Below are 21,520 nucleotides of genomic sequence, written 5' to 3'. Positions count from 1 at the left end.
CCGGAGTTTAAGAATTTAGAGCTCAATAAATGATAATACAGTAATATTACTCATTAATTCAAAAAGTTAAGACTGCTTCACTACTAGGGGTGCATAAAGGTTAATAACCCTTAACCTTTACCCCATCTTTAGAAGACAGAATAGAGGGTAACATGCAGAAACGATTCAGAACCACTTTTGCAAGGAACTAAATTCACAGCCTTGAGTACACTACCGGAGCCTTAACCTTGGGACAATCAGCAGGTTTGCCCTTGTGCAATTACGCCTCCTAAGCCCTGCCTCTTGCTCGGCTCCGCGAGAAGGGTGCCTACTTGTGCGCCTGCGCCGTGACCGAGACTGCGCATGCGCTGGTTGGGACTGGATCGAGAACCATGGCTTGGGTACCAGCAGAGTCTGCAATGGAAGAGTTGATGCCCCGGCTATTGCCAGTGGAGCCCTGCGACTTGACAGAAGGTTTCGATCCCTCCGTGCCGCCGAGGACGCCCCAGGAGTACCTGAGGCGGGTCCAGTGAGTGACTTGGCCCTGTGCGGGTGGGCTGGTCGTCCGCCCTGTCCCTGGGCACAGTGCCCCGCTCGACCCTTCCGAGTGATAAAGACCCGCCTCTGTTCCCGTCCCCAATCTCACACGATTTTGGGTCATTGTGAGATCACTTGATTACTTCTTTATGTGGTCAATTTTCTGTTAACTTAATTCTGTTAAATTTGATTACACGTGTCACGGTATGTGCTCTCGAATTTTCTTGCTTTCAAACCAGATAATTTCAGAAATATATTGTTTAGTACCTCAATTGCAACTCTGAACTTTTTTCTGATTTCATAATGAACTGTAGAAATGGATCTCTTGTTTTTCTACACATGAACAAAGCACAGTAGTAATTACATTTCTTGCATTTGTTACTTATTTGTAGGATCGAAGCAGCTCAGTGTCCAGATGTTGTGGTAGCTCAAATTGACCCAAAGAAGTTGAAAAGGAAGCAAAGTGTGAATGTTTCTGTGAGTTTTCTTACCTGTTAGGGAATAAACCCTGTCCCAAATTAAAAGATCAAGTCTCTTCTGTAGTATCTGACGGTATTAGTTAAGATGTAGACAAGATTTGACTACTCCCTATGATTTTAGACATTTGCATGCACTTTTTCCCCCAAAAGGACAATTGGCATGTACTGCCTCTAGAGAAGCTTTCAGTAACCCTGGCATTCATGGACATTTGCTCATCACACACTAGGGACATGATCCATTCCTAAAGGAGTCTTTAAACAGGTTACTTATGCTATCCTTTATTTTCCAGTTGTCTTCATGATTATTACACTAAATAATCTTATTTAATTTAGTTTGCATGTTATGAATTTGACTGGGTTTTGTTTTTTAAGAATAGAAACCCGCGTTTTTATGCTTTTCTAGCTACACTTGCACACAGTGAATATTTTCATTCATTTACTTGTCTAGCAGTTTTTATTAAACAACTAGGATATGCCAGGTGCTGCGAATACAGCACAGGATGAGACAGAAAAAGTCCATTCTGTAGAGTTTACATTCTTCTGAGGAAGACAGAAAATAAACAACCAAACAAATTAATTACATATTGTGACTATTGCTGTGCCGAAAATTAACATGTATAATAGCCAATAAAATAACAGGGACCACTACTTTAGACAGAATAGTCACAGAAGGTCTCTCTAAGGAGGTGCCATTTAACCTAAGGTCAAAGGAGAACAGAAGTTTTTATTTTGTGATAAATCCCTTTCCTTTTATGTTTTAAGTAATTCCTTTATCTGATGTTTATAATCAGGAAATTTTAATTCAGGCATTACAATGTTTCATGTAATTCCTTTTTTCAGAAGTTTTCAGTTAATAGAAGATGATGACTTATATTCCTAGCTTTTAAAAACTGACCACACTAAATTTTATGTCAAGGCAATATGATCAATTGTGAACTATGTGCTATTTTAGAAAACAGAAGTAGCCCTTGTAAAGTCAAATGTCTTAAATTATTTGAGTACCTATACCAGAATTGTTTATTTAGACTATGTCTCTCTTTTTGTTTCAAACTGTTTTGCTATCATAGAAAGGTAGGACCAGATTGTGTCTTCAGTGTTTTCTTAGAAAACCTATTAGGTTTTTTAGAAATTCCGACTATAAACCATTCCAGATTGCTCTAATTGAAGTGATTATATAAGGATCTTTTCCTAATGTTTTAAACTAGGACATAAGTTGCAAAGTAAAATGCCTCCTTATTTGCATCTGCAAAAAGTACACTTTCTTGGATAGTCTTGATCATTTATTATTCATTCATCTTAATTTCACTTTTGCTTTTCAGAGGCATGAGATTCTAATCATAAGACTAACATTGATTCTAATGTTTGTGAACTGATCTCTAGCTTTCAGGATGCCAACCTGCTCCTAAAGGATACTCCCCAACACTTCAGTGGCAGCAGCAGCAAGTGGCACAGTTTTCAGCTGTTCGACAGGTATGTGTATTTGAATCACTTAATCTAATTAAATCTCTCCAACTTTCCTCCCTCAGGTTTATTTCTGTTCTTAGACTGTAGCTGGAAAATTATAAGATTTGTGATTTTGAAACATGAAGGTAAGAAAATTTACTAATTGATCACCAAATGATTATAATTATTAGACATAGTACAATTTGAAATTTTGGAAATATTTTCCATGTTTTAGGATTGTTAGAATGTTGTACAGCAATTGATTTATCCATTCTCTGAAGATGACTTGTCTAACTTCTCTTTCTTTAGAGTGTAAACAGACATAAGAGTCACTGGAAATCCCAACAGTTGGATAGTAATGTGACCATGGTATGTAAGTCTCTCTAAGTTGTGCAATGTATATCTATTTGATATAGTCCATATTTACATCCAGTCTTTAAAGATTCACTTACTTAGTCCATGTTATTTTCATTCTGTCACATCTACCACTAGTAATCATAATTCCACTTTATCTGTACCTTGAGAAGTATAGAGTCAGTAATGCAAATTATTATTTTTATGACAATTTCAATATACAGCATCTAAGAGACTTTGAATAGGCCTCTACAAGTTAAGGGTTCTTCTAGATATTTGCTTTTAAGGAAATAAATATAGTTTCAGTATTTACAAAAAGTTTATTGGATTTTCCCAATGAGGCAATGATGCTAATACCAATGATATTTTAGTAAAGCCTGTCCTGCATTTTGGAAAGTAGCATTTCCTACATTTTGTCAGCTTGGATATAATTGTAAGCTCTTCAGTAGATATATCTGGACTATTAAGTAAAAAAGGGAGTAGGCAAAGAAATGGATATGGGTATGATGGTTCAGGATAATGCTTTTAACCTTTTAGGGAATCTCATTTTCTTCCTAAGGATCAAATGAAGCTATTTCTCTTTGGAGGAAAAAAATACATATACACAATTTTGCTCACGGTTTCAGGTAGTTCACAGATTTCAGATTTTAGAAGCTTTCTCTAGGCAGTGCTTTCTAACACGCCTACATGGTAACACATTGGGGTAAATGGAGGAGGCTACTGCTATAGCCTAAGACTACCAATGGAAAGCTGAGAGATTATATGGCCTCTCTCTGTGCTTTTCCATGCCATTTGGGAGCTGTGCTCTAAGAAAAGTGTGAAAGGAGCTAACATTACTTGCCCAAGATCATTTAGCTCATAAAAGCTATAGCTGAGATTCAAACCAAAGTTTGTCTGACTCTAATTCACTGTGCTGTGAGGCCTTCTAGTAACAAGATGGTGGGGATGGGGGCATGGGTAGGCAGATAAAGAAACTTTTTTTTTTGCTCAGTGTAATAACTTTTGGGTACATGTTTACTAATTTAAGAGGAAGTCATATCCATAAATTATGATGATATAATTTGTCAAAAATGGAAATGACCTAACATAATTCATTCAATATATTATGGCCCATCAAAACAGTGGAATATTATGTAGCAATAACATGTGTTCATCCAGCACATGTAAATATTATATAAATAATAAAATGAAAAAAATGTAAAGCATACGTTGATGGCAACTGTTTTAATATAAATGATTACTTATTTGTGTATCCAGTCATTTAATAATCAGGGTGTTCAGTGCTACCTGAAGCAGAAACAGTCTCTGACCTAATAGAGTAATGGGAAAGGTAATTCTGTTGTTCCAGGACAATAGGTTTTAACTTGGTAGGGGTCTCATATTCACCCTGAGAATCTAATGAAAGTTACTTATTCTCAGGGGGAAATCTGCACCTATGTGAAGTAATGTGCAAGGAGAGGTGTACATATAAAAATTGTTTTGTTAAGGTAGTTAGATTGGGCTGAATGCTTATTCAGCCTTTTCCATCTGGCAGTGTAGAATGAATCCATTCTTTCTTTGACTGAACAGCCCTTTAAGTTTGTGAAGTATATGACCATGTCTCCCTCTTAGGGATAAACATCCTCCATTCTTATAAGTATGCTTAATACATTTTTTTCTGTACAAGTTTACATCTTTATCACCTTTTTGAACACACTTGCTTGTCAGTGTGCATGAGAGTGTCACCCCAGGTAAACACATCCTACATTTGGTGTGACCACTTGGGCAATGTATTAGTTTATAGGGCTACCATAATAAAGCCATACACTGGGTGGCTTAACAAACAATAATGTATTTTCTTACAGTTCTGTAGGCTAGAAGTCTAAGATCAACGTGACAGTAGGTTTGATTTCTCTTGAGGCCTCTCTCTTTGGCGTATAGCTGCTGTCTTCTTGCTGTGTCCTTACATGGCCTTTCCTATGTGTATGTGTATCCCTAGTATCTTTGTATGTCCAAACTTCCTCTTACAAGACACCAGTCAGATTAGATTAAGTCCTACCCTAAGAGTGTCATTTTACCCTCATCATCTCTATAAAAGCCCTGTCTCCAAATACAGTCACATGCAAAGGTACTGGAGGTGAGGGCTTTAACATTTGAATTCTGGGGGCCACAGTGCAACCCATAATAGGCATCATATCTTTGTGTTGCCATAGAAGGAATATTGAGGTTTCCTCACTTCCTTTTTCAATGTTCAGTTCTTTAAAACTACATAGAAGTAAGTAAACTCATTTTTTTCTTTTAGCCAAAATCTGAAGATGAAGAAGGTTGGAAAAAATTTTGTCTGGGTGAAAGATTATGTGCCGAAGGAGCTGTTGGACCAGCTACAAGTGAAAGTCCAGGGATCGATTATGTAAAAGTAGGTGATATATGGATAACATAATAAAAAGCATTCTAATTTTGGTACATCATCTAGTATAATGGCTCAGCAAACTATAGCCTAGGCCAAATCAGTCTGCAACCTGTTTTTGTACAGCCCATGAGCTAAAGATGGTTTTTATATTTTTAAAGGGTTGTAAAAAACAACAAATAACATGTGACTGAGAGTGTATGGCCTGCAAAGCTTTAAGTATTTACTGTCTGGTTCTATAGGAAATGTTTGCTAACCCTGACTTAGTTTATTGGCTCTTTAACTTTAAAATTGGCAGCCTAGTTTCTAAAGCAGTATACTGTGACTTTTTTTTGTAGGCTTCATAGTTCTTATATTTTAGCTGTGTAATAATTTTGTGAGTTAGGTAGGGTTCAGTTTTTTTTAATAAGGCATGGGTCAAACAATGAATAATGAGTAATCAGAGAAACAAAGGAAAACATGACTTAGGGGCTTAGAATGCTTAGTAAATTCCATATTTTGGAGATGAACTGTTGAGGGCATATGTAAATTTCACATGGCTTTATTTTAATCATAAATTATGTGGCCATCTGCTTCTTGTGCTTCAGGACTCACCTGCCCTCAAGTTTATAGGTATTGGTATGGAGCCCACTATATACATCTGTATTACTGTTAGCTCCCTATACTCTGTTGTTCTGTGCTGTTAAATAGATATTTACTTTTTGCTATATGGTGCCACATTGTATTTTTCCCATTTAAAATTATTTTATCCCCAAATTTTAAAAGCTCCAAAACTCACTAAAAAAACTAAGAACAACAACAAAAAACAGTCAAAAGACATAAAAAGACATCTCACAGAGAGAAAATAAAATTATTCTTATGTGACATGATGTGTAAAATCACTTGTAATAGAAATATAGTGTACAGCCCCCCTGAGCTGCTATTTTTCAGGTAACATTCTGGCAAAATTTGTTACATGGGGTTGACAGAGGGCTGGAAAAACAGGCAGTTTTACACATGGGAGGCCTGTAAACAGATTCAAGTCTCTAAGGGAAATAACTAGGTACTGTTTCTTATACAACCTATTGCTCTTTTGTATAATATCCCTAATGTATGTTACATTTCAAAATGTGTTTTAATTTGACAAGGATTTAAAGTTTATTTATTTAGCTTGTTATTACAAAATATATCAAGTAAAATACATTATGTGAAAGAACCAGTTAAGGACACAGGACTTTAATGCATGTTGTCTGGAGTTTCTCACAAGTCAGTGCTATTTTCATAATCAAGGCTCCCAGCATTAAACTGAAAAGTACTTTTTTACTTAAATCAGATTTGATTTGCAAAAAATCGTACCATTCAAGTCCCTTAATTCCTGAAAATATTAGCTTTAGCTGAAGATTTTGAAAAAGTGTGTATCACAGATTAATGTCATAATATGAATAGTATCATTTTTAAAAATTTCATACTGCTAACATTGTAATTACCAAAATCATTATTTTTAAATTTACATATTCTAATATCAAGACATTATTTTCTTGGGCATTACCAACATAATTCAAGGAATGTTTTATTATAATGATAATGGATAGTGAAAGAATTTTCTTTTATCCTTTGTTTTTAAGTAACAGTTTGGTAAGAAATCGACCAGTTTGAAAAAAAGTGAAGCCCCTCCTTATAATACCACATAGTAAATTTCAGTCTTATTTTTCTTTCAGATTGGTTTTCCTCCCTTGCTAAGTATTGTTAGCAGAATGAATCAGGTAAAATCAATCTAATAATAAGGATAAATGCATTCTTTTGTTTGTAATTATGTCAAAGTATTACAGATGTACTTACTGAACTGCAAGACCCTGTCCTAAACCCTTTCACAGTTCTCAGTTGTCACTACAATCCTACATAGGGAGTTGTTATTAAGGTCCATACTTAGTAGCTGAAGAAACAAAATTGGAGGTTAAGTAACTTGCAGGTGGTTTTTCAGCAAGTCTTAATGGCAACACTGGGGATTCAATCCCATGTTGGTCTAATTCCTGAACTCATGCTCTTAAACATGGTGCTAAATTATTCAGTGTTATATATTTTGGTTGTAAGTCTTGGATTCTGGGATCTGAAATAAATACTAAGGTTAGATTGTTATTTCTAGTTCCAGATATCCTACACATTCTATTAAGAATTAAATGTATAGTTTCTTGGATCAAAAGGGGAGAAATACAGACTTTGGTTCTTCAGTCTTTTAGGACTAAGAACTCTATTATCCATTTAAAGAGCAAATAAAAACTGTTTTGCCTTCACGTAGCATTGGGTACCTTTGGAAGATAAAATTTTTAAGTGTCATACTCTGTTGTAAATCATAGAGTGGCTGAGAGTTTCATTACTCATTGTAATGAGTAATGGTCATTTACTTGATCATTTGCATTAAGATACTGTAGTAGCCATGCTAAATTGGATGAATAATTTTTGTAAGTGTCCAACTATATTTGAATAAGCCAGAGAATATTTTCAACACTTAGGTAAATTCTTTTTTTTTTTGGTATCATTAATATACAATTACATGAGCAACATTATGGTTACTAGATTCTCCCTATTATCAAGTCCCCACCACATACCCCATTACAGTCATTGTCCATCAGCATAGTAAGATGCTATAGAGTTAGTACTTGTCTTCTCTGTGCGGTACTGCCTTCCCCGAGTTAGGTAAATTCTATCTGTACAGCTTGAAAACAGATTTTTCTCCAGTAACTGTCTCTTTATGTTTGTACTTTGATTTAATGAAAAGAATATGAAGGTATTTATGCAAAGATTTTTTTTAAGAGCACATGGCATTTTTCAAGTAGTTGCTAACTATATTTTTAGTAGCTATAACTGGGATTTAAGCCAATATATCCATACTTGGAAATGTATAAGAATACTCGTCTAAAAAGCCTCTTCTCACTAAGTTAGCCATCTAATCAAATTACTAAGAGTTACGTTTAGTTTTCTCTGGAAGTCCAAAGAATGGGCTATTTTGAATGTCAGAGTTGCTATCTGACTAAACTTAATGAAACTCATTAAGTTGTGAGTTTTGTGTTGCTAATATGATTATCTCATCTCCTTCCTCCTTTTTTTTTAGGCAACAGTAACTAGTGTCTTGGAATATCTGAGTAATTGGTTTGGAGAAAGAGATTTTACTCCAGAATTGGTAGTATTGCATCTTTTTATTTTCATAATGCAGACAAAATTATATATACTTATATATGAGATATGGCCATAAGGTGTTCATTTATATGTATTATACATGTGTGTATAACTATATCTATAATGCAAACTACACTTGCTGGCAGTGAAATAAGGAACTACACTAGAATGTAAATCAGCATACTATTCCTTCATTGAGAAAATCTTACTTTGGAAAAAAATGTCAACCAAAGAGTTGATTTATATCTTGCTTACCTTATTGCAGACTAGTAACAAACACAGATTGGCAAAAAATCTGCAAACCCCATTTTGAGGAGCACTGGCTTAAGAAGTTAGAAATGTTTTTCATGAAATGTCCTTGAAATTCAGCCCACAAAAGAATATCAGAAATACCAACAATAGCCAGTGCTTTGTACCAGGCATTGTTCTGAGCACTTTGTATATAATAACTCATTGAATCCTCCAATAAATTATGACCTGTTATTTCCATTTTACAGATAAGGAAATGAGCACATAGGGTTTCAGTAACCTGCTTAAGGTCAACAGATTATAACTTGCAGAACTGAGATTGATGCCCAGACAACTTGGCTGTACTCTTTTAACAGCTATGCTACACTGCTCCTCTATTTTATTGCTTTGTTTTCACAGCTCATTTTCCATCTTCAAAGTTGGGTAAATTTAGTGGGTATTTTATAAATGAATTACCTGCTTAATCCCCTAGTAAGAAATTTTGTCATCTTTTGAAATTAGACTTCATTTTTTGGAAACATTTCTCACAATTGACGATATTTGCAAGAGTACATCTCAGGCTCCAAAATGCCATGTCAAAACAGAAGATACAATCTTTGCCCTTCAGAAGCTTATAATCAGGTGGGAGAGACAGATTAACATTTGAAGTACAGTGTATAAGTTTCCTAGCCTGCCATTCAGCCAAGTGGCTTAGATAAGTTTCTTCCATTAAATATAGGGACCATATTTCTTTATCATTAGATTTGGATTGTTGACTTTAATATTTTCATTCTTTTAAGTCTACTACAAAGCATGTACTTTTTTTTTTTGCTATCATTAATCTACAATTACATGCAGAACACTATGTTTAGCAGGCTCCCCCCCCTCACCAAGTCCCACACACACACCTCACTACAGTCACTGTCCATCAGCATAGCAAGATGCTGTATAATCACCACCTGTCTTCTCTGTGTTGTACAGCCCTCCCTGTACCCCCCCCCCACAACACTATACATGCTAATCATAATGCCCCCTTTCTTTTTCCTTACCCTTATCCCTCCCCACCCATCATCCCCAGTCCCTTTCCCTTTGGTAACTGTTAGTCCATTCTTCAGTTCTGTGATTCTGCTGCTGTTTGTTCCTTCAGTTTTTCTTGTTCTTACACTCCACATACGAGTGAAATCATTTGGTACTTGTCTTTCTCTGCCTGGCTTATTTCACTGAGCATAATACCCTCTAGCTCCATCCATGTCGTTGCAAATTGTAGGATTTGTTTTCTTCTTAGGGCTGAATAATATTCCCTTGTGTATATGTACCATATTTTCTTTATCCATTCATCTACTGATAGACACTTAGGTTGCTTTCCTTTCTTGGCTATTGTAAATAGTGCTGCGAAAAACATAGGGGTGCATCTGTCTTTTTCAAACTGGGCTGCTGCATTCTTAGGGTAAATTCCTAGAAGTGGAATTCCTGGGTCAAATGGTATTTCTATTTTGAGCATTTTGAGTAACCTCCATACTGCTTTCCACAATGGTTGAACTAATTTACATTCCCACCAGCATTGTAGGAGGGTTCCCCTATCTCCACAACCTCACCAACATTTGTTTTTGTTTGTCTTTTGGATGGTAGCCATCCTTACTGGTGTGAGGTGATATCTCATTGTGGTTTTAATTTGCATTTCTCTGATGACAAGCGATGTGGAGCATCTTTTCATGTGCCTGTTGGCCATCTGAATTTCTTCTTTAGAGAACTGTCTATTCAGCTCCTCTGCCAATTTTTTAATTGGATTATTTGCCTTTTGTTTGTTGAGGTGTGTGAGCTCTTTATATATTTTGGATGTCAACCCTTTAAAGGATCTGTCATTTATGAATATATTCTCCCATACTGTAGGATACGTTTTTGTTCTATTGATGGTGTCCTTTCTTGTACAGAAGCTTTTCAGCTTCATATAGTCCCACTTGTTCATTTTTGCTTTTGCTTCCCTTGCCCAGGGAGATATGTTCACGAAGAGGTCACTCATGTTTATGTCTAAGAGATTTTTGCCTATGTTTTTTCCTAAGAGTTTTATGGTTTCATGACTTACATTCAAGTCTTTGATCCATTTCGAATTTACTTTTGTGTATGGGGTTAGACAGTGATCCAGTTTCATTCTCTTACATGTAGCTGTCCAGTTTTGCCAGCACCATCTGTTGAAGAGACTGTCATTTCCCCATTGTATGTCCATGGCTCCTTTATCGTATATCAATTGACCATATATGTTTGGGTTAATGTTTGGAGTCTCTAATCTGTTCCACTGGTCTGTGGCTCTGTTCTTGTGCCAGTACCAAATTGTCTTGATTACTGTGGCTTTGTAGTAGAGCTTGAAGTTGGGGAGTGAGATCCCTCCGACTTTATTCTTCCTTCTCAGGATTGCTTTAGCTATTCAGGGTCTTTGGTGTTTCCATATGAATTTTTGAACTATTTGTTTCAGTTCATTGAAGAATGCTGTTGGTAATTTGATAGGGATTGCATCGAATCTGTATATTGCTTTGGGCAGTATGGCCATTTGACAATATTAATTCTTCCTAGCCAGGAGCATGGGATGAGTTTCCATTTGTTAGGGAACTCTTTAATTTCTCTCAAGAGTGTCTTATAATTTTCAGGTTATAGGTCTTTCACTTCCTTGGTTAGGTTTATTCCTAGGTATTTTATTCTTTTTGATGCTATTGTGAATGGAATTGTCTTCCTGATTTCTCTTTCTATTAGTTCATTGTTAGTGTATAGGAAAGCCACAGATTTCTGTGTGTTAATTTTGTATCCTGCAACTTTGCTGAATTCCGATATTAGTTCTAGTAGTTTTGGAGTGGAGTCTTTAGGGTTTTTTATGTACAATATCATGTCATCTGCAAATAGTGACAGTTTAACTTCTTCTTTACCAATCTGGATTCCTTCTATTTCTTTGTTTTGTCTGATTGCCGTGGCTAGGACCTCCAGTACTATGCTGAAAAACAGTGGGGAGAGTGGGCATCCCTGTCTAGTTCCCAATCTCAGAGGAAAAGCTTTCAGCTTCTCGCTGTTCAGTATGATGTTGGCTGTGGGTTTTCTCATATATGGCCTTTATTATGTTGAGGTACTTGCCCTCTATACCCATTTTGTTGAGAGTTTTTATCATGAATGTATGTTGAATTTTGTCGAATGCTTTTTCAGCATCTATAGAGATGATCATGTGGTTTTTGTCCTTCTTTTTGTTTATGTGGTAGATGATGTTGATGGATTTTTGAATGTTGTACCATCCTTGCATCCCTGGGATTAATCCCACTTGGTCATGGTTTATGATGCTTTTGTATTTTTGAATTCAGTTTGCTAATATTTTGTTGAGTATTTTTGCATCTACGTTCATCAGGGATACTGGTCTGTAGTTTTCTTTTTTGGTGGGCTCTTTGCCTGGTTTTGGTATTAGGGTGATGTTGACTTCATAGAATGAGTTTGGGAGTATTCCCTCCTCTTCTATTTTTTGGAAAACTTTAAGGAGAATGGGTATTATGTCTTCTCTGTATATCTGATAAAATTCCGAGGTAAATCCGTGTGGCCCAGGGGTTTTGTTCTTAGGTTGTTTTTTGATTACCGCTTCAATTTCGTTGCTGTTTTTCGCCATGAGGGGTCTCAGAGCTGTGCTCCTGCCCAGAGTGTTAGGGTGCCCGGAGTTCCCCGGGATTCCCAGCGGCTGGGCTAAGTGTCCCGGGATGCTTCCGTCCAGTTGTGGGGTCCCTGTCCCTTTAAGACTTTCAAAAAGCACTCGCTTTTCTTGTCCCAGGGGCACCGGCTGCAGGGACCCGCTCGCAGGTTTTACTGTCCCGTTTCGCTAGTTTCCTGCACTCCTTGCACTGTGTGTCTGCACTCCCAGAGCGGATGGCTAGGGCTGGCTATTTAGCAGTCCTGGGCTCCCTCTCCCTCCCCGCTCTGACTCTCCTCTCCTCCTGCCGGGAGCTGGGGTGAGGGACACTGGGGTCCCGCCGGGCCGGGGCTTGTATCTTACCCCCTTCGTGAGGCGTGGGTTCTCGCAGGTGTGGATGTAGTCTGGCTGTTGTCCTGTGTCTTCTGGTCTCTCTTTTAGGAATAGTTGTATTTGTTGTATTTTCAAAAATATATATGTTTTTGGGAGGAGATTCCCACTATCCTACTCACGCCGCCATCTTGGCTCTGCCCCTCTAAAGCATGTACTTTTAAGGGGAAAAATTTATATTTAAAATCACCTTCTGATTCAGTGGTCATACATGTCTTTTACATAGTTTGATTATTGTGTATATTGTTTTTTAGCTCATATTTCATATATATACTTCTGTACGATAATGTGGTTCATATGATTTCCATTGTATTAATGTCTCATAATTTATTTTGATCCTCTATTGACCATTTGGGTTCTTCCTTATATTTTATGATCATGACTGAATTATAAACATTTATAATAATTTCTTTTTTATTAATTTTTCAGGATATTTCTAGAATAGAAATATTGGATCAAGGTTTTATAAGCCTTTGGTGTATTCTGCCAGATTGCTTTCCAGAAGAAAAGAACCAGTTTATAATTCTATAAAAGTCAATTAAGAATGCAGTGGATTCTTAAATTTATTTCTGTTCCCTGTAACTCTACTTTAACTTGAACCAACAGGAAATTATCATTTTGTAGGGTAAAAACATTTGCTCATCAACAATTCCATAGGTTCAATCTAACATTTTATAATTTGTGTTTGTTTTTCAAATTGAGTGAATTTATAGTAGTACTTCAAAGTAAAAGTAATTTACATTTCTTTCAAATCAGTGAAACAATATTTACATTTCTTTTGTATTCATATTTACATATATATTTCTTTTAATCAGTGAAGCAGTATTTTTCCTATGCATTATTGTATTAGCAACACCTTCAATAGATAACTTTGTTCCTATTCTTAGGCTGCTTGTTCCTTAGATTCTAGAAACTGAAATTTTAAGTTCTTTATTAGTTCTTTCTGTCCAGTAGTGACCTTTCATCAGTATTATCTAACCTGTTTTCCTTCTCTTCCTTTAATTTTATTTTTTTTCAAAAATTTGTAAGTTTTTTGGATTTTTTTTAATTTCTAAAGTTAGACACTTAAGAGGGCGATAAGTTTGGTTTTTCCTGTTAATTAGTGAAAACATATTATCAGAAAGTAGCTATATTTGCCAGAGAAACCATTAAAGAAAGCATTTATCAACCATTGGTAACTGATTTACTAAGTTTTAGCCTGACTGATCCTTTGAGTCTTATTATGAGCAATCTGTATCTTAAATCAATGTGTTCAGTTTCTCTATCCAAGTAACCACACCATTAGAATTCTAGTATTGAAAATATCAGTGTTTAAAAGTCAAAACCCATGTCACAGGAAGTTTGCTTATCAAAAACTAGTGAAAGGAAAAAGGACTTTTTTTTTTACTTTATTTGGAATTGTCTAATATTGTTTTGAGAAAAAACAGCCTTATTTTATCATCCAAATGTGAAGCTTTTAAGGAAGGTTTTCAGTTATTTGGTTTTGGATCTTCCTTTTATTTTTAATATTGTCACAGTGTGTTCATTGACTTTGAGAAAAGGAACTTTTCAGTACAGATACATCTTATTAGACAATCAGTAGAGGTTTAAATACCTTCTAGTGTAAAGGCCATTTGAATACCTGAATGCTAGCTTTATATAGTAAATGTGTCCCTGCAAATTTGAGTCAAATGTAAATGTATAATAGCCTTCTTAATGTAGAAGAGAATTCTGCTCACTATATATGGAAGAAGCTTGAATGGGTACCATTTTATTTACAAAAAGTCCTACTGATTTGGGATTACTTGGTGAGCTAACAGTGTGTTGCATAAATTGCTATATAAAGTTTGTTCTAATGCTCTTCAGGTTCCCCCAAAGTGATGCGTTGCTCAGAATAAACTCAGACATATATTGCTGGTAGAAATATAATTTGATGTAATCATTCTGGGGTACAATTTAGTGATTATACAGAAACTTTTATGAACATACAACCCTTTAACTCCACCATTTCATTGCTAGGCATTTAGCCCAAGAAGTCAGTTAGAGATGCTCTACAACTCATGTTCAAGGATATCGATCACACTATTTTTTTATATAATAGTAACAAATTAAATATCCTAAGTGCTCAAAAATAGGAAATTGGTTAAGTAAATTATGGTGCACTCAAAATGGAGTATTCATTTCACAAATATTTTAATTAAGCTTCTATTGTGTTCCAACTCTAGACTGAGTTCTGGGGGTATAGTATCTGTCCTTATGCTCTCACAGATTTTGGGGAAACAGAATAATCCAGCAGGACAAGAAAGTATGGTTGTGCTTGGTTAAAAAAGTATTTATATAAGTGCATGTTGAGACTTAAAGCATTCCCTTGTTAATCCCATTTTACAACATGGGAGATGTTTATTATATATTGCAAGTAAAAAAAATGGCAACAAAATGTTTTTACCACATTAATGTTAGTAAATGATGGAAATTTATATTTTTTAAGTATATGTAAATAGGAAAAGGATGAATACATTAAAAATTAGCAGAACTTTTAGGTGGATGGTGGGATCACAGGTTTTGTTTTCCTTTTGTTCTTGTATTGAGTATATATTCCTTTTATAATTGAAAAGAAAAACCAATTTTAGAAGGGGATGGGGATAAACTTAACTTGCCATGGTATTTATAGAAGTATCAAAACATTATTTAATCTAGAGTATAGTATCTTTGTATAGACCCAGGGCAAAGTCGTAAAATTATAAAATGATTTGTATATATGTCTATAGAAGGCAAAGAAAAAATTGTATCCTAATTTTTACAAGGATTTGTACACATCTAAATTTAGTTCTACTTATGAATTAGGACTTCAGTTGTAGTTAAGAATCTCTGAAACAAACTCTTTGTGGGGAAGGATATTTTCAAGTGTCTAATGTTCGATGTCTATGGTAAGATAGAAAAGATAATCACCTGGCTGTCTAGAAGACCCTTTCTTATCTATATACAAACATAATGCAGTTAAATGTTCCATGAATTTATTCATAGCAAATAACCATATACAATGTTGGACATTTAAAAAAATAAGTTGAACTTAATGGTACAGTATTGCCTACTTCTTACTTTTTAAAATTCTATTTAGGGAAGATGGTTTTATGCTCTACTGGCTTGTCTTGAAAAACCTTTGTTACCTGAGGCACATTCACTGATCCGGCAGCTTGCAAGAAGGTGCTCTGAAGTGAGGCTGTTAGTGGTAAGTTACAGCTTATTATTTCAAATGGAAAGATTGAAAGCACTCTACCAATTTATGTGGTGATAAAGAAGGATTCCATTGAAATAGGAAAATATGGAATCTTTTATTAGTCAGTGTTAGGTTTGGCCACATAAAAGCCCAGAATAACAGTAGCTTAAATGAAATGGAAGTGTTTTTCTCAGATAAAGGAAGTCTGCAGGTAGGCAGGTTAGATCTAAGATGGCAGTAAACCAAGCCTTTGAGTTCTGCCACATGTGGCTTCCATCCTCAACCTCACCTCAGGATCCAAGACAGCTTCTGGAGCCTTGGCCATTACATTTCATTAGGTAGGAAGCTGAAAAAAAGAGAAGATGGTCATACCTTTTAAAGAGCTTTCCCAGAGGGTCCACAAGCACCTTGGCTATATAGTTCATTGGCAAGAATTTAGTCACATGGCCATAAGGAACTATGGAAAATGTTTACTTTTAGCTGGGTGGCACTGTGCTTAACTAAAAATGAGTTTCATTTGTTAAATAGTAAAGGGAGACAAGAAGCCAGTGTGGTCAACTAAAAGTCTCTGGCATGTTGATTATTTTGCATTTGCCAATCAGACCCTTCCTCTAACTCATGCCTGCAACATTATAATATAAACTAATTTGATGCCACATTAAACCCATTTCTGATTTTTTTCTTTCACCTTTCCTTTCCCCTTCACACAATACACTTTTGTTCTCCATTGACTACTCCAAAATATTTTCACTGAACGTCCATGATATGGTCCAAACTAACTTAAAAGGGCTGTACTCGAAGCAAAATGTACTTAACTACTCACAAATTGTTTTCCATGCTTTCTTCTTAGACTTTATTCCCCCTCCAGAAGTGCCTTTTCACTCTCTTCCAATCTGCATCTAAATGCCATTTTCTTTTCACAATCTGGCTCATGTTCCACTACTTTCTATATTCTCCCTGATCCTAACTACTGAAAAGGAATCTCCATCATCTGTTTTCCCAGTATACTTCATATCTTTTTTATGGCACTTAACACATTTTTTCTTTGACTTAAACTAATAGGGATATTTCAACTTCTCTATTATTAGCAGATAATATGCTTATTCAGCTTTGTCCCATATGATGCTTGGCACATGGAGAAATTGAATATACTAACATGGAATTGTGTCCCAAGTTTGAATTAATATATAATATGTCCATTATAACATTACTCAATAGGTTATTGTGATGATTTCTTGAAGTACAAAAATAAATTTCATTCTCTGTAAAACTCCTTTCCATGTGTCTTAGATCTGTCATTTAAACACACATTTAAAGTGACCTTTATAAGCAATGTAGTTCAGGAACTACCTCCCCATAATGGAGAACCCTGATCTGGAATATATCCTGGTATGTCTTATCCTAGAAGCCAGGATTTCACTCCTTGTCAGTTGTAAGTTCTTCAAACTATTTTCATATAATTTTCTTTCACTGTGGCCCAGTTAGAGCATAGGCTTTTTGTGCTCCTCTACTTGGAGCAAGGAAAACTCTCTCTCCCAAGTTATCCTTCTTGGAGCCCCCAAGTCTTATTTCTTTTCCCTGTTCAGGACCTTTCTTTAAAAGATGATCTTAGGTGTTTCTCAAAGGATCATTAACTTGACAGTTCCCTCCTTTTTCTTTGAAATTTCCTATTCCCATGTGATTATTACTATCATCCAGTAACAGTTTCATGATTTGCATCTTAAAAGGAAATTTTGTTGCAAAAATATTAGGGAAGAACAGACTACATTTTAGACATTTTTTTCTTTCTTTTCTTTTAGGACAGCAAAGATGATGAGAGGGTTCCTGCTTTGAATTTATTAATCTGCTTGGTTAGCAGGTAAGTAATCCTTGTCTCCTTGCTTCATAATAGTATTATTAATGGTGGTAGAGAGGAAATTAATGTATAAGGAAACAATATTAATGTACATCACAATTATGTTACAATGAAGATTCTTATACATACAGCTCTATTATTTCCTAAGAGTAAATCCCTACAAATAAGTCAATGGACATCCATGTGCTTTTAATACTGAGATGTTTATTGACAGTTTGCCTTCCAGAAAGCTCATACAATTCTGTGTTCCCACTAATGTGTCAATGAGAGTGCCCACCTCTTTGAATAGTGAGCACTTTGAGTTGGTACAAATATTTCCATTCAGATAATAAGATACAAATTATTTTTGTTTGCATTTGTTTGATTACCAGTGAGGGTAGAACATGTTTCATTTTTTCTTCTCTTTTTAAAAAACATTTTTTATTATTTTTATTTTGTTATCATTAATATACAGTCACATGAGCAAAACTGTGCTTACTAGATTCCCCCCATTATCAAGTCCCCCTCACATACCCCATTAAAGTCACTGTCCATCAGTGTAGTAAGATGCTATAAAGTCACTACTTGTCTTCTCTGTGCTATACTGCCTTCCCCGTGCCCCCACCTATGTTATGTGTGCTAATCGTAATGCCCCTTATTCCCCTTCTCCCTGCCTTCCCACCCACCCTCCCCAGTCCCTTTCCCTTTGGTAACTGCTAGTCCATTCTTGGGTTCTGTGAGTCTGCTGCTGTTTCGTTCCTTCAGTTTTTGCTTTGTTCTTATGCTTCACGGATGAGTGAAATCATTTGATACTTGTCTTTCTCTACCTGGCTTATTTCACTTAGCATAATACCCTCTAGCTTCATCCATGTTGTTGCAGATGGTAGGATTTGTTTTCTTCTTATGGCTGAATAATATTCCATTGTGTAAATGTACCACATCTTCTTTATCCATTCATCTACTGATGGACACTTAGGTTGCTTCCATTTTTTGACTATTGTAAATAGTGCTGTGATAAACATAGGGGTGCATATGTCTTTTTGAAACTGGGATCCTGCATTCTTTGGGTAAATTCCTGGAAGTGGAATTCCTGGGTCTAATGGTATTTCTATTTTGAGTGTTTTGAGGAACCTCCATACTGCTTTCCACAATGATTGAACTAGTTTACATTCCCACCAGCAGTGTAGGAGGGTTCCCCTTTCTCTGCATCCTCACCAGCATTTGTTGTTCCTAGTCTTTTCTGTGTTGGCCATCCTAACTGGTGTGAGGTGATATCTCATTGTGGTTTTAATTTGCATTTCCCTGTTAATTAGCGATGTGGAGCATCTTTTCATATGCCTGTTGGGCATCTGATTTTCTTCTTTGGAGAAGTGTCTGTTCATATCCTCCGCCCATTTTTTAATAGGGTTATTTGCTTTTTGGGTGTGGAGGTGTGTGAGTTCTTTATATATTTTGGATGTTAACACCTTGTTGGATATGTCATTTACAAATATATTCTCCTATAATGTAGAATGCCTTTTTGTCCTTTGCTGTATAGAAGCTTTATAGCATGATACAGTCTCATTTGTTCATTTTTGCTTTTGTTTCCCTTGCCCAAGGAGATGTGTTCATGAAGAAGTTACTCATGTTTATATTCAAGAGATTTTTGCCTATGTTTTCTTCTAAGAGTTTTATGGTTTCATGACTTACATTCAGGTCTTTGACCCACTTTGAGTTTACTTTTGTATATGGGGTTAAACAATAATCCAGTTTCATTCTCTTGCATGTAGATGTCCACTTTTGCCAACACCAGTTGTTGAAGAGGCTGTCATTTCCCCATTGTATATCCATGGCTCCTTTATCATGTATTAATTGACCATATATGCTTGGGTTTATAGCTGGGCTCTCTAGTCTATTCTGTTGGTCAATGGGTCTGTTCTTGTACCAGTACCAAATTGTCTTGATTACTGTGGCTCTGGAGTAGAGCTTGAAGTCAGGGAGCATAATTCCCCTGCTTTATTCTTCCTTCAGGATTGCTTTGGCTATTCAGGGACTTTTGTGGTTCCATATGAGTTTTAGAACTATTTACTCTAGTTTGTTAAAGAATTCTGTTGGTATTTTGATAGGGATTGCATCCTATCAAATCCTACAGATTTGATAGGAATATGTAGATTGCTTTAGGTAGGATGGACTTTTTGACTGTTAGTTCTTCCTATCCATGAGCACAGGATGTGTTTCCATTTACTGGTATCTTCTTTAATTTCTCTCATGAGTGTCTTGGAATTACATGTTTCATTTTAATGCAGTTGCCTGTGTCTTGTTCATTTTCCGTTTGGGCACATTATTATTTAGTATGTGTTTGATTTCATTTCTTTTTTTTTTTTTTTTTTTTTTATAAATAATTATTTTTTATTGAAGGGTAGTTGACACACAGTATTACATTACATGAGTTTCAAGTGTACAACACAGTGGTAGAACATTTATATACATAATTCTAGGTTCCAGCTATCACCCTACCAAGCTGTTACAATATCTTGACTATATTCCTTATGCTATACATTACATCCCGGTTACTAATTTATTTTACCATTGGAAGTCTGTCCTTTTTTTTTTTTTTTTTTTTTTTTGTGAGGGCATCTCTCCTATTTATTGATCAAATGGTTGTTAACGACAATAAAATTCTGTATAGGGGAGTCAATGCTCAATGCACAATCATTAATCCACCCCAAGCCTAATTTTTGTCAGTCTCCAATCTTCTGAGGCATAACAAACAAGTTTTTACATGTAGAACAAATTCTTACATAATGAATAAGTTACATAGTGAACAGTACAAGGGCAGTCATCACAGAAACTTTCGGTTTTGCTCATGCATTATGAACTATAAACAGTCAGTTCAAATATGAATACTCATTTGGTTTTTATACTTGATTTATATGTGGATACCACATTTCTCTTTATTATTATTATTTTTAATAAAATGCTGAAGTGGTAGGTAGATACAAGATAAAGGTAGAAAACATAGTTTAGTGTTGTAAGAGAGCACATGTAGATGATCAGGTGTGTGCCTGTAGACTATGTGTTAATCCAAGCTAGACCAGGGCAATAAAACATCCACGTATGCAGAAGATTTCTCTCAGAACAAGGGGGGTGAGGTTCTAAGACTCACCTCTGTTGATCCCCAATTTCTCACCTGATGGCCCCCCTGCGACTGTGCCTGTCTTAGGTTGTTCCTCCCTTGAGGAATCTTACCCGTCTCTGGCTAACCAGTCATCTTCCGGGGCCATACAGGGAAATGTGAAGTTGGTAAGTGAGAGAGAAGCCTTATTGTTTGAAAAAGTTAGCTTTTTACTTCTTTGCATATTTATGCCCTGTGGCTTCTATGCCCAACATTTGTCTTGAGGTATCTTTACCACTTGGAAGAATTATGATACTCGGTAAATTTGATATGAGGCACGAATTCTATTTAAGGGTTGTAATTAGGAAGGAAGAAGAAAAGCTATAGAAGTAGCAGGCGGAAGAAAACATGGGAAGATTGATTATTTCTTTGATATATCTTCTTGTAGAGTAACTTCAGCATGTATAGGTTTTAAGCTACTACTTAAATTGCACACACACATTAACATAATAGGAGTATAGTTACATAACCAAAGCATATCTGAAATTACCAGCCATCTGCAGTGAAACCAAGAAAACCAGTTAGGCACCTTAGGCATTTGTGAAAACTTATCTATGATACGGTGGATATTGTCCAACTGAACTTGAACAGTCTGAGAGAAATCAGACAAATTAAAACAACCCATTCCTGGGGACTGTTCACATCCCATATGTTCTTTTAACAGTAAATAGTTTGTAGTTGTGAGACTTTGGAGCGCTACAATTTGCACTTCTCCAAATTCTTGGTTGAGTTCCA

At 35.8% G+C, this 21,520-nt stretch overlaps 1 protein-coding gene across 1 annotated transcript in view; it reads left to right on the top strand.

The window, feature by feature from the left end:
• The first annotated feature begins 310 nt into the window (after positions 1-310).
• The window catches only part of GEMIN2 (gem nuclear organelle associated protein 2), a 35,222-nt gene continuing 14,012 nt past the window's right edge, over positions 311-21,520 (top strand). The window contains exons 1-9 of the mRNA XM_036881315.2: positions 311-508; positions 909-993; positions 2,376-2,465; positions 2,748-2,807; positions 5,074-5,187; positions 6,876-6,920; positions 8,267-8,335; positions 15,699-15,809; positions 17,597-17,655. Coding sequence (XP_036737210.2) covers positions 372-508; positions 909-993; positions 2,376-2,465; positions 2,748-2,807; positions 5,074-5,187; positions 6,876-6,920; positions 8,267-8,335; positions 15,699-15,809; positions 17,597-17,655 — 770 coding nt within the window. The 5' untranslated portion in view covers positions 311-371. The remainder of the gene's footprint in view (positions 509-908; positions 994-2,375; positions 2,466-2,747; positions 2,808-5,073; positions 5,188-6,875; positions 6,921-8,266; positions 8,336-15,698; positions 15,810-17,596; positions 17,656-21,520) is intronic.

Source organism: Manis pentadactyla, chromosome 11 (genome assembly GCF_030020395.1).
Source record: "Manis pentadactyla isolate mManPen7 chromosome 11, mManPen7.hap1, whole genome shotgun sequence".
NCBI lineage: Eukaryota > Metazoa > Chordata > Mammalia > Pholidota > Manidae > Manis > Manis pentadactyla.
The sequence above is the reverse complement of the archived record's forward strand: the minus strand, read 5'-3'. Positions and strand labels throughout refer to the sequence as shown.